At 42.9% G+C, this 14,053-nt stretch overlaps 1 protein-coding gene across 1 annotated transcript in view; it reads right to left on the reverse strand.

The window, feature by feature from the left end:
- Window positions 1–3,734, reverse strand: part of LOC310800013 (phosphoinositide 3-kinase regulatory subunit 4-like) — a gene marked incomplete at its 3' end in the record, with an annotated part of 239,417 nt that extends 235,683 nt beyond the window's left edge. Inside the window, exons 1-2 of the mRNA XM_083662612.1 lie at window positions 3,616–3,734; window positions 2,488–2,787 (exon numbers count right to left, since the gene is read on the reverse strand). Of these exons, the coding sequence (XP_083518738.1) occupies window positions 2,488–2,787; window positions 3,616–3,732 (417 nt within the window). The 5' untranslated portion in view covers window positions 3,733–3,734. The remainder of the gene's footprint in view (window positions 1–2,487; window positions 2,788–3,615) is intronic.
- Between the last annotated feature and the right edge of the window lie 10,319 nt (window positions 3,735–14,053).

A 14,053-nucleotide genomic window follows, 5' to 3' on the forward strand; every position in this document is an offset into this window, starting at 1 on the left:
GCACATATATTTAATTTAACATTTATCTCAGGTGAAATCCCCTCTGTCTGGAAGACCGCTCAGGTAGTTCCTCTTTTTAAAGGGGGCGACCCGACTGACTTGAATAATTATCGTCCCATCTCTAAACTATCTTGCTTAGCTAAAGTCCTTGAAAGCTTGGCAAATGAACAGCTGCGAGCTTATCTAGAAAATTATAATATTCTTCAACCTCAACAATCTGGGTTTAGGCCAGGACACAGCACAGTAACAGCTACATCGCTTGTTTTAAACAACATACTGAATGGTATTGACAGTCAACAACACTGTGCTGCTCTCTTTGTCGATCTCTCGAAGGCGTTCGACACAGTGGATCATGAGATTTTATTAATGAAACTATCCCATATTGGTCTTGATGACCTTACTGTAAACTGGTTTTCAAACTATCTATCTGGAAGAAAGCAAGCTGTAGTGGCAAGTGGTCATAAATCTAGCTCTCTCACAATCAATAAAGGTGTTCCACAGGGATCCATCTCAGGCCCAGTATTGTTTACTTTATATATAAATTACATTCTACCCTCCTCTGCACTTTATAATGTCCATTATTATGCAGACGATACAATCATATATTGTTTCGGAAACACCCCCGCCCAGGCGGTTGAAAGTCTGCAAACTGCTTTTGACTCCTTTCAACAGGCACTTTTTGACCTCAAACTTGTCTTGAACTCAGACAAAACAAAATCAATGTTATTTTCACGGTCCCATAATATAGACAATGGTCTCTGTATTTGCACTCAGCAAGGCGCACAAATCGAAACCGTTGGTTCATATAAATATCTCGGCATTTGGCTGGACACCAAACTGTCCTTCCAGATCCATGTGGAACATCTCACAAAGAAACTGAGGAGAAAAATTGGTTTTCTTTATAGAAATAAGTCCTGTCTTGCACCCTGTGTTAGAAAGTTCATTGTTCAGTCACTAATATTGTCTGTTTTTGATTATGGGGATATTATTTATATGCATGCTGCTCCATCCATCCTGAAGCCGCTTGATGCGGTGTATCATAGCGCCTTGCGCTTTATAACGGGTGATAGATTTCTTACTCACAGATGTATTTTATATGAAAAGTTAGGCTGGCCCTCTCTGACAGCTCGAAGGGAGCAACACTGTCTTTTATTCATTTATAAAGCCCTGATTGGGAAACTCCCCCTGTACATGTCCTCACTCATTAGTCAAGTGAACACAAACTATCAAACCCGATCGCATTCACATATCAGGTTGTCTGTTCCACGAGCAAGGACTGAACTAGGAAAAAGTGCATTTTCTTATTATGCTGCTGATAAATGGAATTTGTTGCAAAACATTCTGAAATTGAATCAGCTGATTCCCCTGGAATCCTTCAGAGTGCTTCTTGACGGTACTCTGCAAAATGAATGCTCTTGTTTTATTTGATCTGCTCTTACCTTGTTTTTTTTATTTTTGTTTATTTCTATCTAGAATCTTGAATGTTTTCTATATAGTGTAATATTTGTATTTGTAAGTTGTCTGTAATATTGTAACTATTGTAAATGTTCTCACTGTAACAGGGCTCCCTTGAAAATGAGAGCTTGCTCTCAAGGGCTCTTCCCTGTATAAATAAAGGTTAAATAAAAAATAAAAAAAATGATAATAATCATAATCATAATAATGATGATAATATAATCATAATCATAATAATAATAATAATAATAATAATAATAATAACAATAACAATAACAATAATAATAATGATAATGATAATGATAATAATAATAAAACCATAAACCCTAAATTACAATTAAAATGGACTGAATCTGAATGGGGGTGGGGGTGATTTCATAGGACCCTATAAATCCTCCACACCAGGCTCTACAATTCAAAACAAACAACCATACAAAAAAAAATCCCAATAATTTTACAAATACAAATAATCACAACTCAGCTTTATAATAATGCAAAGGATCCTTTGTTGAGCAGAATGTATGTAATGTATTATGAAAAAGAGTTGAGTGAAGGAGGTGGAAGTTAACTCCATGCTCCTACAGCACAAAGTGTGAAGACGCTTTCTCTCTTTTCAGACAAACACTTCAGTGGGAACAGTTTGAAGGAGTTCCCTCTTAACTCAGACCATCATGTTGTCACTGTCAGGAGGATTGCTGACAGATTCATGTTTAAACTAGAGTCATATGCAGTGAAGATAATCACTGGCAAATGCATGTTTTTTCCACATTTTTTACATTAAGTGCATGGATGCAAAGTTCATTGGTAGTGAAAAAGGTGACAGATACAAGGGCAGACATAAAACCACTCAGAAATCCTCCTATTTTAGGATGAAAAAGGTTACCTAAAGGTGACTAGTTTACATATTGTGACTATTGTTATATTATCGAACACGTTCCACATGTTGATAATCCGAATTGATAATCCAAATTCGCACTTGTTTCTATTTGATTGACTTCATAAGGAAATTGCAAATTGAAGATGAGCTCTCACCCTGTGCGCCTGGTCCACGGCCATGAGGATCTGGAAGGCCAGCCAGCGCTTCTCCACGCCGTTCAGGAAGGGCCGCGTGCTGATGCGGTCGTACAGGTTGTCGCGCACGTACTGCCGGAACAAGATGGCCGCCTTCTCCGTCAGCGAGGTCTTCTGGAAGGGCAGGCAGTTCTGGCAGGAGTGCAGTCTGATCTTCAGCTCCTCCAGCTCCTGCTTGTAGCTGCTGAGCGGCAACGACGGGTCGTGGATGGCGAAGACTTTGACCACCACCAGCCCCTCGCGGTGTTTGGCACGGGCCACCTTGAAGCAGGGGTGTGTAAATCACAAGTTTCATCACGATACGATATTATATCGCTTCTCTGGACAACGATACGATATTTTGCTGATATCAAAGTCTGCCATGATACGATCAATTCAGGGGTCTGTGACCAATATGAGACGATATGATATGCTCATTAAACACAATCAGTTACTTTATATCAACTCACAAAATGCAATTAAAATATGATTTGACACTTATTTCTGAGCTCTTCCAGACGTTTAAATGAAAAACAATCTATTCTTTTTAATAAAAAAATGAATTCCTGTTGTTCACTATAAAGTGACCATTTCTCATGTTTAAGTGCAACAAAATGCAACTTAAAGAGCCCTTGATGGCCTTTAATTATGAATATAAGCCATGCACATCTATTAGGGGTGTCAAAAATAATCGATTATAAGATGCATCGCGATGCGGACGTGCACGATTTTGCATCGATTCACAAATGCCAAAAATCGATTATTATTATTATTATTATTATTATTATTTTTTTATAATCAAATAAAATATAATGGAAGTACATGCAGTTGTTTATTTTAATTATGGATCATAATACAATGCAATTCCAAATGCACTTTTATTTTAAAAGTAGCCACACAGTGAGAAAAAATAAAGTGAGAAAAAATAAATCATGTATTGGGGAAAAAAGGGATGCATCGATTTAAGATGCATCGAGATGCATCGAGATGCATCGAGATGCATCGATAATCGTATCGAATCGTGAGGCCAGTGAAGATTCACAGCCCTACTTTGGATGATATTGGATGGTCGATGGTTGAAGCGAGACATGGACGAGACATCATCCCTACCTTGAAGAAGCGTGTGCTGCCGAGGCTCTTGTCGTACTCGTGGTCGTGGATGTCAGAGAAGTAGCTGTCCACAGAGAGGATCTGAGAGAGGGCGATGCCTGCCAGCTGGTTACCCATGATGCTTCAGCACACGTCTGAGAATAGAGACTACATTACCCATGATGCTTCAGCACACGTCTGATAATAGAGACTACATTACCCATGATGCTTCAGCACACGTCTGAGAATAGAGACTACATTACCCATGATGCTTCAGCACACGTCTGAGAATAGACTATATTACCCATGATGCTCCGGCACACGTCTGAGAATAGAGACTATATTACCCATGATGCTTCAGCACACGTCTGAGAATAGAGACTATATTACCCATGATGCTTCAGCACACGTCTGAGAATAGAGACTACATTACCCATGATGCTTCAGCACACGTCTGAGAATAGAGACTATATTACCCATGATGCTTCAGCACACGTCTGAGAATAGAGACTACATTACCCATGATGCTTCAGCACACGTCTGAGAATAGAGACTACATTACCCATGATGCTTCAGCACACGTCTGAGAATAGAGACTATATTACCCATGATGCTTCAGCACACGTCTGAGAATAGAGACTACATTACCCATGATGCTTCAGCACACGTCTGAGAATAGAGACTATATTACCCATGATGCTTCAGCACACATCTGAGAATAGAGACTACATTACCCATGATGCTTCAGCACACATCTGAGAATAGAGACTACATTACCCATGATGCTTCAGCACACGTCTGAGAATAGAGACTACATTACCCATGATGCTTCAGCACACGTCTGAGAATAGAGACTACATTACCCATGATGCTTCAGCACACGTCTGAGAATAGAGACTACATTACCCATGATGCTTCAGCACACGTCTGAGAATAGAGACTACATTACCCATGATGCTTCAGCACACGTCTGAGAATAGACTCTTTAGGTTCAGGCAGATCATTTAACTTCTACTGACTGTGACTGACTGTCTACTTGACTTCAGGGATTAATTATCAGGACCTAACCTGGAAGGGTCTTGGGCATTTCCAGACCCTTTATCACAACATTGCCAGTTAGGAGATGGGCATCACTTTTGACATCAACTAAACAACATCTTTAGCTAAATAAGTTCATATTTAGTTACAGTTAATCAAACAACAATAGATATATATATTCCTTCACACTCCTTGCCCTGCACATCAGAGGGGATTTAGAAGTGGATACTCGATGCCGAAATCTATGCCAGTGAAATGAATCTTGCTGCAACTCGAGTAATAACCTGTAAAGTGATACGATTTGACCTAATATGTGTTGAACAGACTCAGGATCAGCTGTAAAGTGATACGATTTGACCTAATATGTGTTTAACAGACTCAGGATCAGCATGTAAAGTGATACGATTTGACCTAATATGTGTTTAACAGACTCAGGATCAGCTGTAAAGTGATACGATTTGACCTAATATGTGTTTAACACATTGAGTGCCAGTCATGTTTTCATTCCTGTAGGTAAGTTGTGCCAGGGGTGTTTTTGACGATTCTGGCTCATTTTACAACAGCCGAGGATTATTTTCTGTTAAGAATTCATGAACACCAATCATCTAAAAATAACTAATAGAATGTGTGCTTTCTCTGTCTAAAAGAGTTAGTTTGCAGAGTTAGTAGTTATGTAGATATTAGCCGTTGAGTACAGCATGGTTTCAGCGTCTGGAAATTTATTCAGAGATAAATGGCTTTTTGTGAAACAGTCACTTTAACCATTCATTTTTGGCATCAGTAAGACCGTCAGACATTCTAAACAATAGTTTTGAACAGTAATTTCCTCCATAACAACAGGAAACACCCCTCTCATTCAAACTCCTTCCTCCTGGCTGTACAGCGGGCGTGTCAGAAGCGCGTTGCTGCTGCCTGCCTGCCTGCGTGCCTGCCTGCCTGCTTGCCTGCGTGCGGACGCTCCTTGTGCGAGTCAAGATGGGCCGGGGAATGCGTGGGCGATGGGCAGATGTTGATTCTGGCCTTTCTGAGGTGTTTCAAAGTGTGTTTCACCTATAATCTATTTTGCAAATCGCTCTCCGCTCTCTGTGTGCTGCTGCCTGCGCGGCCGCTCTCGGCCAAGACAAGTCTGAAATGGATTACTGTAAAATCGCCTCGCCATTTCCTTGAATGGCTTGCTCCCGCGGCAGTTTTTTCTTTGATTTCGGTCGTCTGGGGGAGCACTGTCAACACTTAGTGGGTTGGTAAAATAGATTATACACATTTTCTTGCTCCAATAGTGATCTCGAAGATGTAAAAGTTGTTGATTGATGTCCCACCGTCAAAAAAAAAAAATGTTTATGTAAGACGAGTAAACTCGGCTCTGGCACTCAAGCGTTGGATTATGTAAGACGAATTATCTCGGCTATGGCACTTAACGTGTTAACAGACTCAGGATCAGCATGTAAAGTGATACGATTTGACCTAATATGTGTTTAACAGACTCAGGATCAGCATGTAAAGTGATACGATTTGACCTAATATGTGTTGAACAGACTCAGGATCAGCTGCAGTGGATACGATTTGACCTAATATGTGTTGAACAGACTCAGGATCAGCATGTAAAGTGATACGATTTGACCTAATATGTGTTTAACAGACTCAGGATCAGCATGTAAAGTGATACGATTTGACCTAATATGTGTTGAACAGACTCAGGATCAGCATGCAGTGGATACGATTTGACCTAATATGTGTTTAACAGACTCAGGATCAGCATGTAAAGTGATACGATTTGACCTAATATGTGTTGAACAGACTCAGGATCAGCATGCAGTGGATACGATTTGACCTAATATGTGTTTAACAGACTCAGGATCAGCTGCAGTGGAGGGAAAAGCCCTATTATCAAAACAAGTGTGATCAAAATAAAAGGGTTTCCTTCTCTGTTTTACAGCTGCACAATATATCAACATGTACATGAAAAAATATCTAAAATATATAGTTCATATAAATAAAAATGGTGCAGGTTTTCCTCTCCTATTAAACAAAATACACAGCTGTGCAAACGATAAAAATGTAAATGGAACAAAAAATGACAAAATAACAACTGACCAAATACCTTGATAATGATTTTGAGACAACTAGCTTGATTCCTAAGGTGGAGACTCTGGAGAAACTACCTTTTCCCCTTAACTCACCCTTGTCCTCCTACTTATACTCCCACCACTTACTGTATATAGCCTCATCCCGATGACATCGCAATTGCTCGAGTGACATCACTAATGACATCACAATTGCTCGAGTGACATCAGTGATGACATCACGGTTGACAACACAATTGCTCAAGTGACATCACTTCCGTCACAAATTCTAACTGACCACCACCACCACCACCACAGACAGACACCAGTTAGCCAATTTTAAGTTATAAGTTAAGTTATCCTTTATTCATCCCTGTGGGGAAAGTAAGATATTGTAGCGCTATTGGTGCTTTCACAAAATATTGATACGAGATTGTTGATCAATAATCATCAGTAATGTGGATATAATGACTAAATGGGGAAAGGCCAGTAGAACAGCTAGAACAGTCTGGTAAGTTCAGATCACTTCCCTGTAATGCAGCCTGTAAAACCTAATCTGATCTCATATGACGATATTGATATAATATTGATATATATTGCTCAACCCTATGGACAAAGTGAAACAATGCAGGTTGCAGATACAAGCTGAGATAGGCGGACAGGCTGCCCACTGATGCTCCGCTTTGGTTGAAGTGATGAAAATAATGATTTTATATGCTCATTTTTTGTGTGTTAATGTTCCATCTGCAAATACTACTGGTCCTTTTTGGGTGATCTGTGCAAAAGTACAGTCTTAACACTGTTTACTGTTTAAAAAAGATGGAGGCATACATTAAGAGTATAACTTCTCCAGGCACCACTACACCATTGTTCATCCAAAATAAAGGACAGGTGTCATGCCGAGTTTTGCACCCCCACCATATGTTGGGGCTGTTTTAACTTAAAAACAGGGATGCAAATGTCGGCAGGTAAAAATCGCCGAGATTTGCACCCCTCTCCATAAAGCCAGGAGAGATCCCCGGGTCTCGAGGTCATCTGCACCCGGATTTTAACCACCAAAGTCGGCTTCCATGAGCCAGAAGAGAGCCCCCAAGCATGAAAGTCACCTCCACGCGGATCTAATGCATCAAAGTCGGTCTGCATGAGCCAGGACAGACCCCCTGGCTTGGAGATCACGTCTACCCAGACACTTATATCATGTTTAAACAGTTAAGTTTCCGTATAAATCATTACAATATGCTCCCGGAAGGTGGGGATGCAAAACTCGGCATGACACCGACTCAAACGTTATCGCAATGAGTGGTGAGTCACATGACTTGCTGCACTACAACAGCTCTGTGACAGCGCTACTTTAGCATGTAGCTAACTGTTCGCTCCGATGTTATAACGTTAGCAAACCATTAATGAGTAAGTTTAGATGCGATGTTTACCAGTCAGGTGACGCTGTGGTGACGGGAGTCCTGCGCCTGCGCTGTGGTGTTTATGTTGCTGTTAGCTTTAGCTGCCCAGCGGCTCTCTCTGTCTCCAGGCGGTCTGTGTTCAGGCTGAGCTCGCCTGTCTGTCTGCTAGCTTCATGTCTTCTTCTCTCTGGGTGAAGAAGCTACACAGCCGCCATTCTGTCCACAGCTGTTCACTCGCATCGAGTTATGCTGTGGTAGAAAAGCCACAGTGTGACTGGTAAAGCAAAGTAACGTTAGCGGTCTCTACGCTGTCTCTGCTTTGCTGCTGTTGGTTGGTTTCCAGCTGTTGTTGTTATTCCGAGTCAGGGGTCAGAGAGAGTACATATAGCGCCCCTACTGGGCAACGGGAGTTAAAACAAAGCTGTGTATTTTTCTTCTTCTTCTTTTGAGGTTAATGGCGGTTGGCAAACAGCTTTTTGTGCATTACCACCACCTACTGGAGGTTGATGTCTTCTTCATAGTGGAATCTTACAGTGATTGATTGATTGATTGATTGATTGATTGATTGATTGATTGATTGATTGATTGATTGAAAAGTTTATATCTATACATAAACATAGAGCATTTACATTGTTATATATCCTGACATTTATAGCCTAAGCTAGTTTGCAATGTTTGTCCCTAGATGTTATAAGGCAAATATAAAAACAGGGTACAGAATACAGCTGTTAGGTTACACAAAATATAAAACATAAAACAAATATAGGCCTACATCTGTTATGTACAGTATACAAGATATGTAGTAAAAATACATTAGTGTGTTAATGTAATACATTAATGACATCAAGGATAACAACATAAGATTAGCAACTTAAAATGGAGAGTTTTATCAGGGACTGACTAGTCTCCTTCATCAGCTTATTTCTATCAGTGTTCAAACTACTGGTGAGGGGGAAGTAGGCTACTTCATAGCTTAACTACGAAAATAGTGTCCGCTGTTTATCTCCCTTTCTGCTGCAGCATGTTGAAGAAATAAATGTTCAGTTTGAACAACACCCGTTCTGATCATTATAGAGCAAGATTCATTCATTCATTCATTCATTTTTATTTGTTCCTGTCATGAAAATGCACAATTATACAATATACATTTGGTTACACAATACATCACAATACATGTTTGAAATCAATGCTTTTCATGACTGAAAAGGAGCAGAAAGAAGAATATAATTCTTATTTTTTATCTGCCCCTTACTTGAACACAAATAATCTATAAATGGTCTGTCATTTACAGATACCTACACCATCAACACCGTGATTACAACAACATAAACAAAAATAACCTATAAAAGAAAAAAAAATACAAGCTTAAATCAAATAAAGCTAACATCCAATTAAGTTTCAAGTGCATAATCTCTAATTTGTCTCTCTTTATAAAAAAATTTAAACTGAAAAATATTTGTACAACCCTTTAGGTCCTTCTGTTGAGAATTCCAAAGTTTTACACCAGCAACAGAAATACACATTTGTTTTAAAGTGGTCCGAGTAGCTTGATGATCGCTTCCGCTACACAACACTGTATTTACGTAGGCTACGTTACATATTTGATTGAGAGGGATCTCACACTTGTACTGATGTCCAGCATGACTGGTGACGAGGGAAACATGAGTTTGTTTACTGCGTCGCGCCATGCACCGGGTCCGCCTGGTGCGCGGGGTTCTGGAGGGGGGTCTCGGCCGGAGGTGTGGGACCCGGGCAGGGCGGGTGGGGGTTGGGTGGTGGATGTTGGGGTGGCTGGCCTGGGTCTCTGGGCCAAGCAGGGTGGCTTTTGGCCTGGGTGGTGGCGGCCTGGGTGTCTGTGCCCAGCAGACACCTGCTCTCCCCTCCTCTCTCCTCCCTTCCTCTCCCCTCCTCTCCTCTCCTCTCCCCTCCCCTCCTCTCCTCTCCTCTCCTCTCCTCTCCTCTCCTCTCCTCTCCTCTCCTCTCCTCTCCCCTCCCCTCCCCCCCTCCTCTCCTCTCCCCTCCCCTCCTCTCCTCTCCCCTCCTCTCCTCTCCTCTCCTCTCCCCTCCCCTCCTCTCCTCTCCCCTCCCCTGTCCTCTCCCCTCCCCTCCCCTCCCCTCCTCTCCTCCCCTCCAGGCAAAATGCAGAATGTGGATCACACTCGGATCACACCCATTTTCTAACTCGGCCTTCATTTTGATGTCATGTACACACCTGTAAAGTTTCGTGACTGCATCTTTGATGATTGTGTTGGCAGAATCTGTCCACAGACACACAGACAGACAGACAGACAGACAGACAGACAGACAGAGAAAGAACCTGGCCAAAGTACTCAAAACAGTTTCTGTGGTTCCTGCTACAACAGTAGGTGTCTCCAGGACCACTGCCTTGATGACACAAACACACACTCACAAGGTGAAAACTTGCCCTGACTGCACGTTACCGACAAATTGCTATTTTTATTATTCTATCTCATTTCTATTCCATTGTGTTTCACTGTTTGCTTTATTTTACTACATACTTTAAAAGTACTTGTTTGCCTGTCTACTTCATTATGTACCTACTATGTACCTACTGTTTTTACTTGCACTATGTGCAAAAACGGGGAATATAGAACCCGGGGAACATAGAACCCGGGGAACATAGAACCCGGGGAACATAGACATGATCCCCTTCTAGTCATGATCATCTGTGGTAAACAAAGGGCAGTTTATAATGGGACCCTATGGAGCAGCATTGTCTCACGCTAGCAGGCTGTCCTTTTGACTAAATTCACTTGTGACAGTTCACACAACTTGAACACGAGTCACGACATATATATTGAGCTACTTCTGCTCTCACTCCGTGTTGTGAACAACGCTAAGTTACCGGAAGTAAACCGGAAGTCCCCGGACGCCGTCCGTGGCCATATTGACCCAAAAACAGTACACATGTAGATAATTATGAATCTACATATTTATTGCAGTATTAGATATACTCACTATCTAATATTCACCTCGCTCATAAAAAAAATATATAACGTTTTATTTCCCTCTTCTTCATGTGGATATTTACTGTCAATGATGTGGATACAGCAGGTGGGGCGGTGCCCTGGCGCCCTCTAGTGGCTGGCCGCTACTGACGCTAACGTTAACCTGCTTGCGAGGCTGCTGCGTTCTCGCAAGATCGGCGAGACCAAACATGTGACAGTGAGGGAGGGGCAGGGGGCGGGGCACGTCCTATGTCACGTGCAGAGGGTCGTGTGAGTGCATGTCTGCGCGCGCCATCGAAAACGAGTCTCATAAAAGCGCCAAAGCGGACATCTTGTCTGAAGACAAAGATTAATTTTGCCTAAAACGAAACGTGAGGATAACCCCTAAAACTCAACCCTCTAAACCAAGTTTCTGTTTCTATGAGCTGAAAACGCATGTTTGGTTGTAGCTTGGTTAGCTTGTTCTGTTGTGTGTGGGAAAAAAAACTGGACTGGCCCATTCAGTTGTGAAAAACAGGGGTAAATGTAACTTTGAACATATTGCAAACTAATTTCACTCAATAATGGTCGGGTCAATTCTATCCTTGCAAAATATGGGAAGACAATCTAAATGACCTATATAACTGCACTCCAAAGATAATGCAAATAAGGTTGCTTAAAAGTTGGTAGGGACAATTGGACACCCTGAAATGTTGGTAGGGTCAGGACCCCACCAACCCTACCCAAATCGACGCGCCTGTGTGGAGCGTTTGGACACCTAGCCAGGGAATGTCGAGAGGCTGTCGGGGACCGGAGGACAGTGGGAGAAGAGAGACGTGCAGGCGGCGGGCAGGTGAGACTCTGTTGGACTTGCCGTTCGCCTGAGCACTTAGCCAGAGTGCACTGAGACTTTGGGGAATGGAGGAGACACACAGCCGGAGCAACAGGCAGAGGAACAGCGGAGCAGTGGAGCAGCCTGAGCAACAGGCAGCGGAGCAGCGGAGCAGTGCAGAGCCGGTTATTCAGGTCAGGAGAGTGTGGGCTGTGTGTCCAGATGGACGGGTGTTGCTAACGCCAGAGGAGCATAGCTGCTCTGCACTCCCCATGGTAGAGGACATCATCATCAGCGACGAGACCATCAGGAGAGCGGGGATCGTGTTGAACAACCAGAGGGAAGAGAGAGACATCATCTGCAACGCTGTTACAGTCGGGAGAGCGGCGCTCGTGTCTCCAGGGGAGCGAGAGGGGTTAGTGCCGGAGGAGCCGGCCCAGCCTAGCTGCTCCACACCCCCCACGGTTGCCGAGGTGGAGATCGAGGCCGGTTGTGTTCCCACTGCTGTCCTGAACACGCCGCCCCCTGGGGGAGCGGGACGGGAGGACGAGCAAGTGCAAGAGCTGGAGGACGACGACAGGGTCATCTGGGATGTCCCTGTCGTGAGTGGATACGCAGACAGGAGGAGGACGCGGATATCGGTCCGGTGTTTGCGGGGGTAGCGGCCGGACGCCGGGCCCCTGTGGAGGAGATTCACAAGTGTTCCGGTGCCACGAAGGGACTGTGGAACATGTTTTCGGACCTGCGTCTGGATGAGGGGATTTTGAAGAGAAAGGGGCACGGAAGCGCGGGGTTCCTGGATCCAGTCATTTTGGGCCTGAAGAGACACTCAGCCGCATCCATAGAGTTTACTACTGGGGCAAGCATAAGGAGGATGTGCGGAGATACTGCAGGGCGTGTGATGACTGTGGGGCACAGGGGGGGGGACCGAAAAGAGTCACCCTGGAGAGGACTAACCTCACTGGGGGTTGAGAGGGACTAGAGTGCTTCAGGTGGGACAAGCTTTGAAAGGGGGGATGGAAATGGTGGTTTAAATTAATGTATAAAGAAAAAAGGAATAAGGTAAATGTTGGGGTATGGTTGAAAATGTAAATGTGACGGAGTCGAATGTTAATTGAAAATATGGGTGATGTGAAGTAGCTAAATGATGGTGGTGGTGGAACGAAGATTAAGTGGTGTGTTGAAAAAAGAAGGGACTAATTGTTGGGGAATTGAAATGTTGTGGGGAATAGAATTTGATGTGGTGACGGGAAAAAAAGATGTTGAGGAAAAAGTGTTGGTGTGTTTTGGTACAGGGGGATATGTGTGGGTTGTGGGTGCCAGCGTGGGAGCTGGCTTTTTGTTTGGGGGAGGAGTATGTAGCGACCCGGGGTTTTACATGTAATGTGGTGTTTCAGTGTTTAGCTAGGAACTGATGTGTGGGGGTTGTTCCTGGGGGGAACGGTGTGTAAGTGGCACTTCCTGTCTCGTGGTGAGGTCAGTCTGGATATGTGAGAGAGCTGGCTGGTCGTGTGTGGAGCTAGCAGCGTAGCTACCGCTGGGAGCTATGAGAATGAGCCAAGAATAAAAGCCTGTATCAACTATAAGTCTCCGGTTCCTGGACGAATACCAGAAACGTTACAGTATTCTTCAGATGTGTATTGTATTTTCAATATATGTATTGTATTTCCAATATGTGTATTGTATTTCCAATATGTGTATTGTATTTCAATGTGTGCATAGTATTTCAATGTGTGTATTGTATTTGATTTAGGCACGATCCACCCTCCATAGCACCGCCTTATTCCGGTCTTATTCCAACACACATGTAAAAAATAAAATATAGGAACTTCTTTGAAGGCACAATTGAAAAAACTCAGTTTAGCCTCGGCTTTTGTTGTCTATTGTTTCTTGGGAGAGTTGTATTTATTTTGCACCATATATCAAACTGTACAGGCTGAGGCGGAGCAAACTGTTGAAAGTGAAAGTAAAATGTGTCAGTTCAGAGAGCGAGTCAGACCGACTCCATTTTACATTGAGAGAGCAGAGCAGCAGGAGGGAGAAGCAGGGTGAGTGTTATTACATTATTATTTCTATCATTCTTTTATTCAGGGATGAAACTATAGTCACCTTTAGGTGCCTTTAGGTGAGCTAACAGTCACTTGTGTTAAGTTCATGATTTGAGTGTTTGTCTGTGTGTCT

Source organism: Poromitra crassiceps (assembly GCF_964638095.1).
Source record: "Poromitra crassiceps genome assembly, chromosome: 29".
NCBI lineage: Eukaryota > Metazoa > Chordata > Actinopteri > Beryciformes > Melamphaidae > Poromitra > Poromitra crassiceps.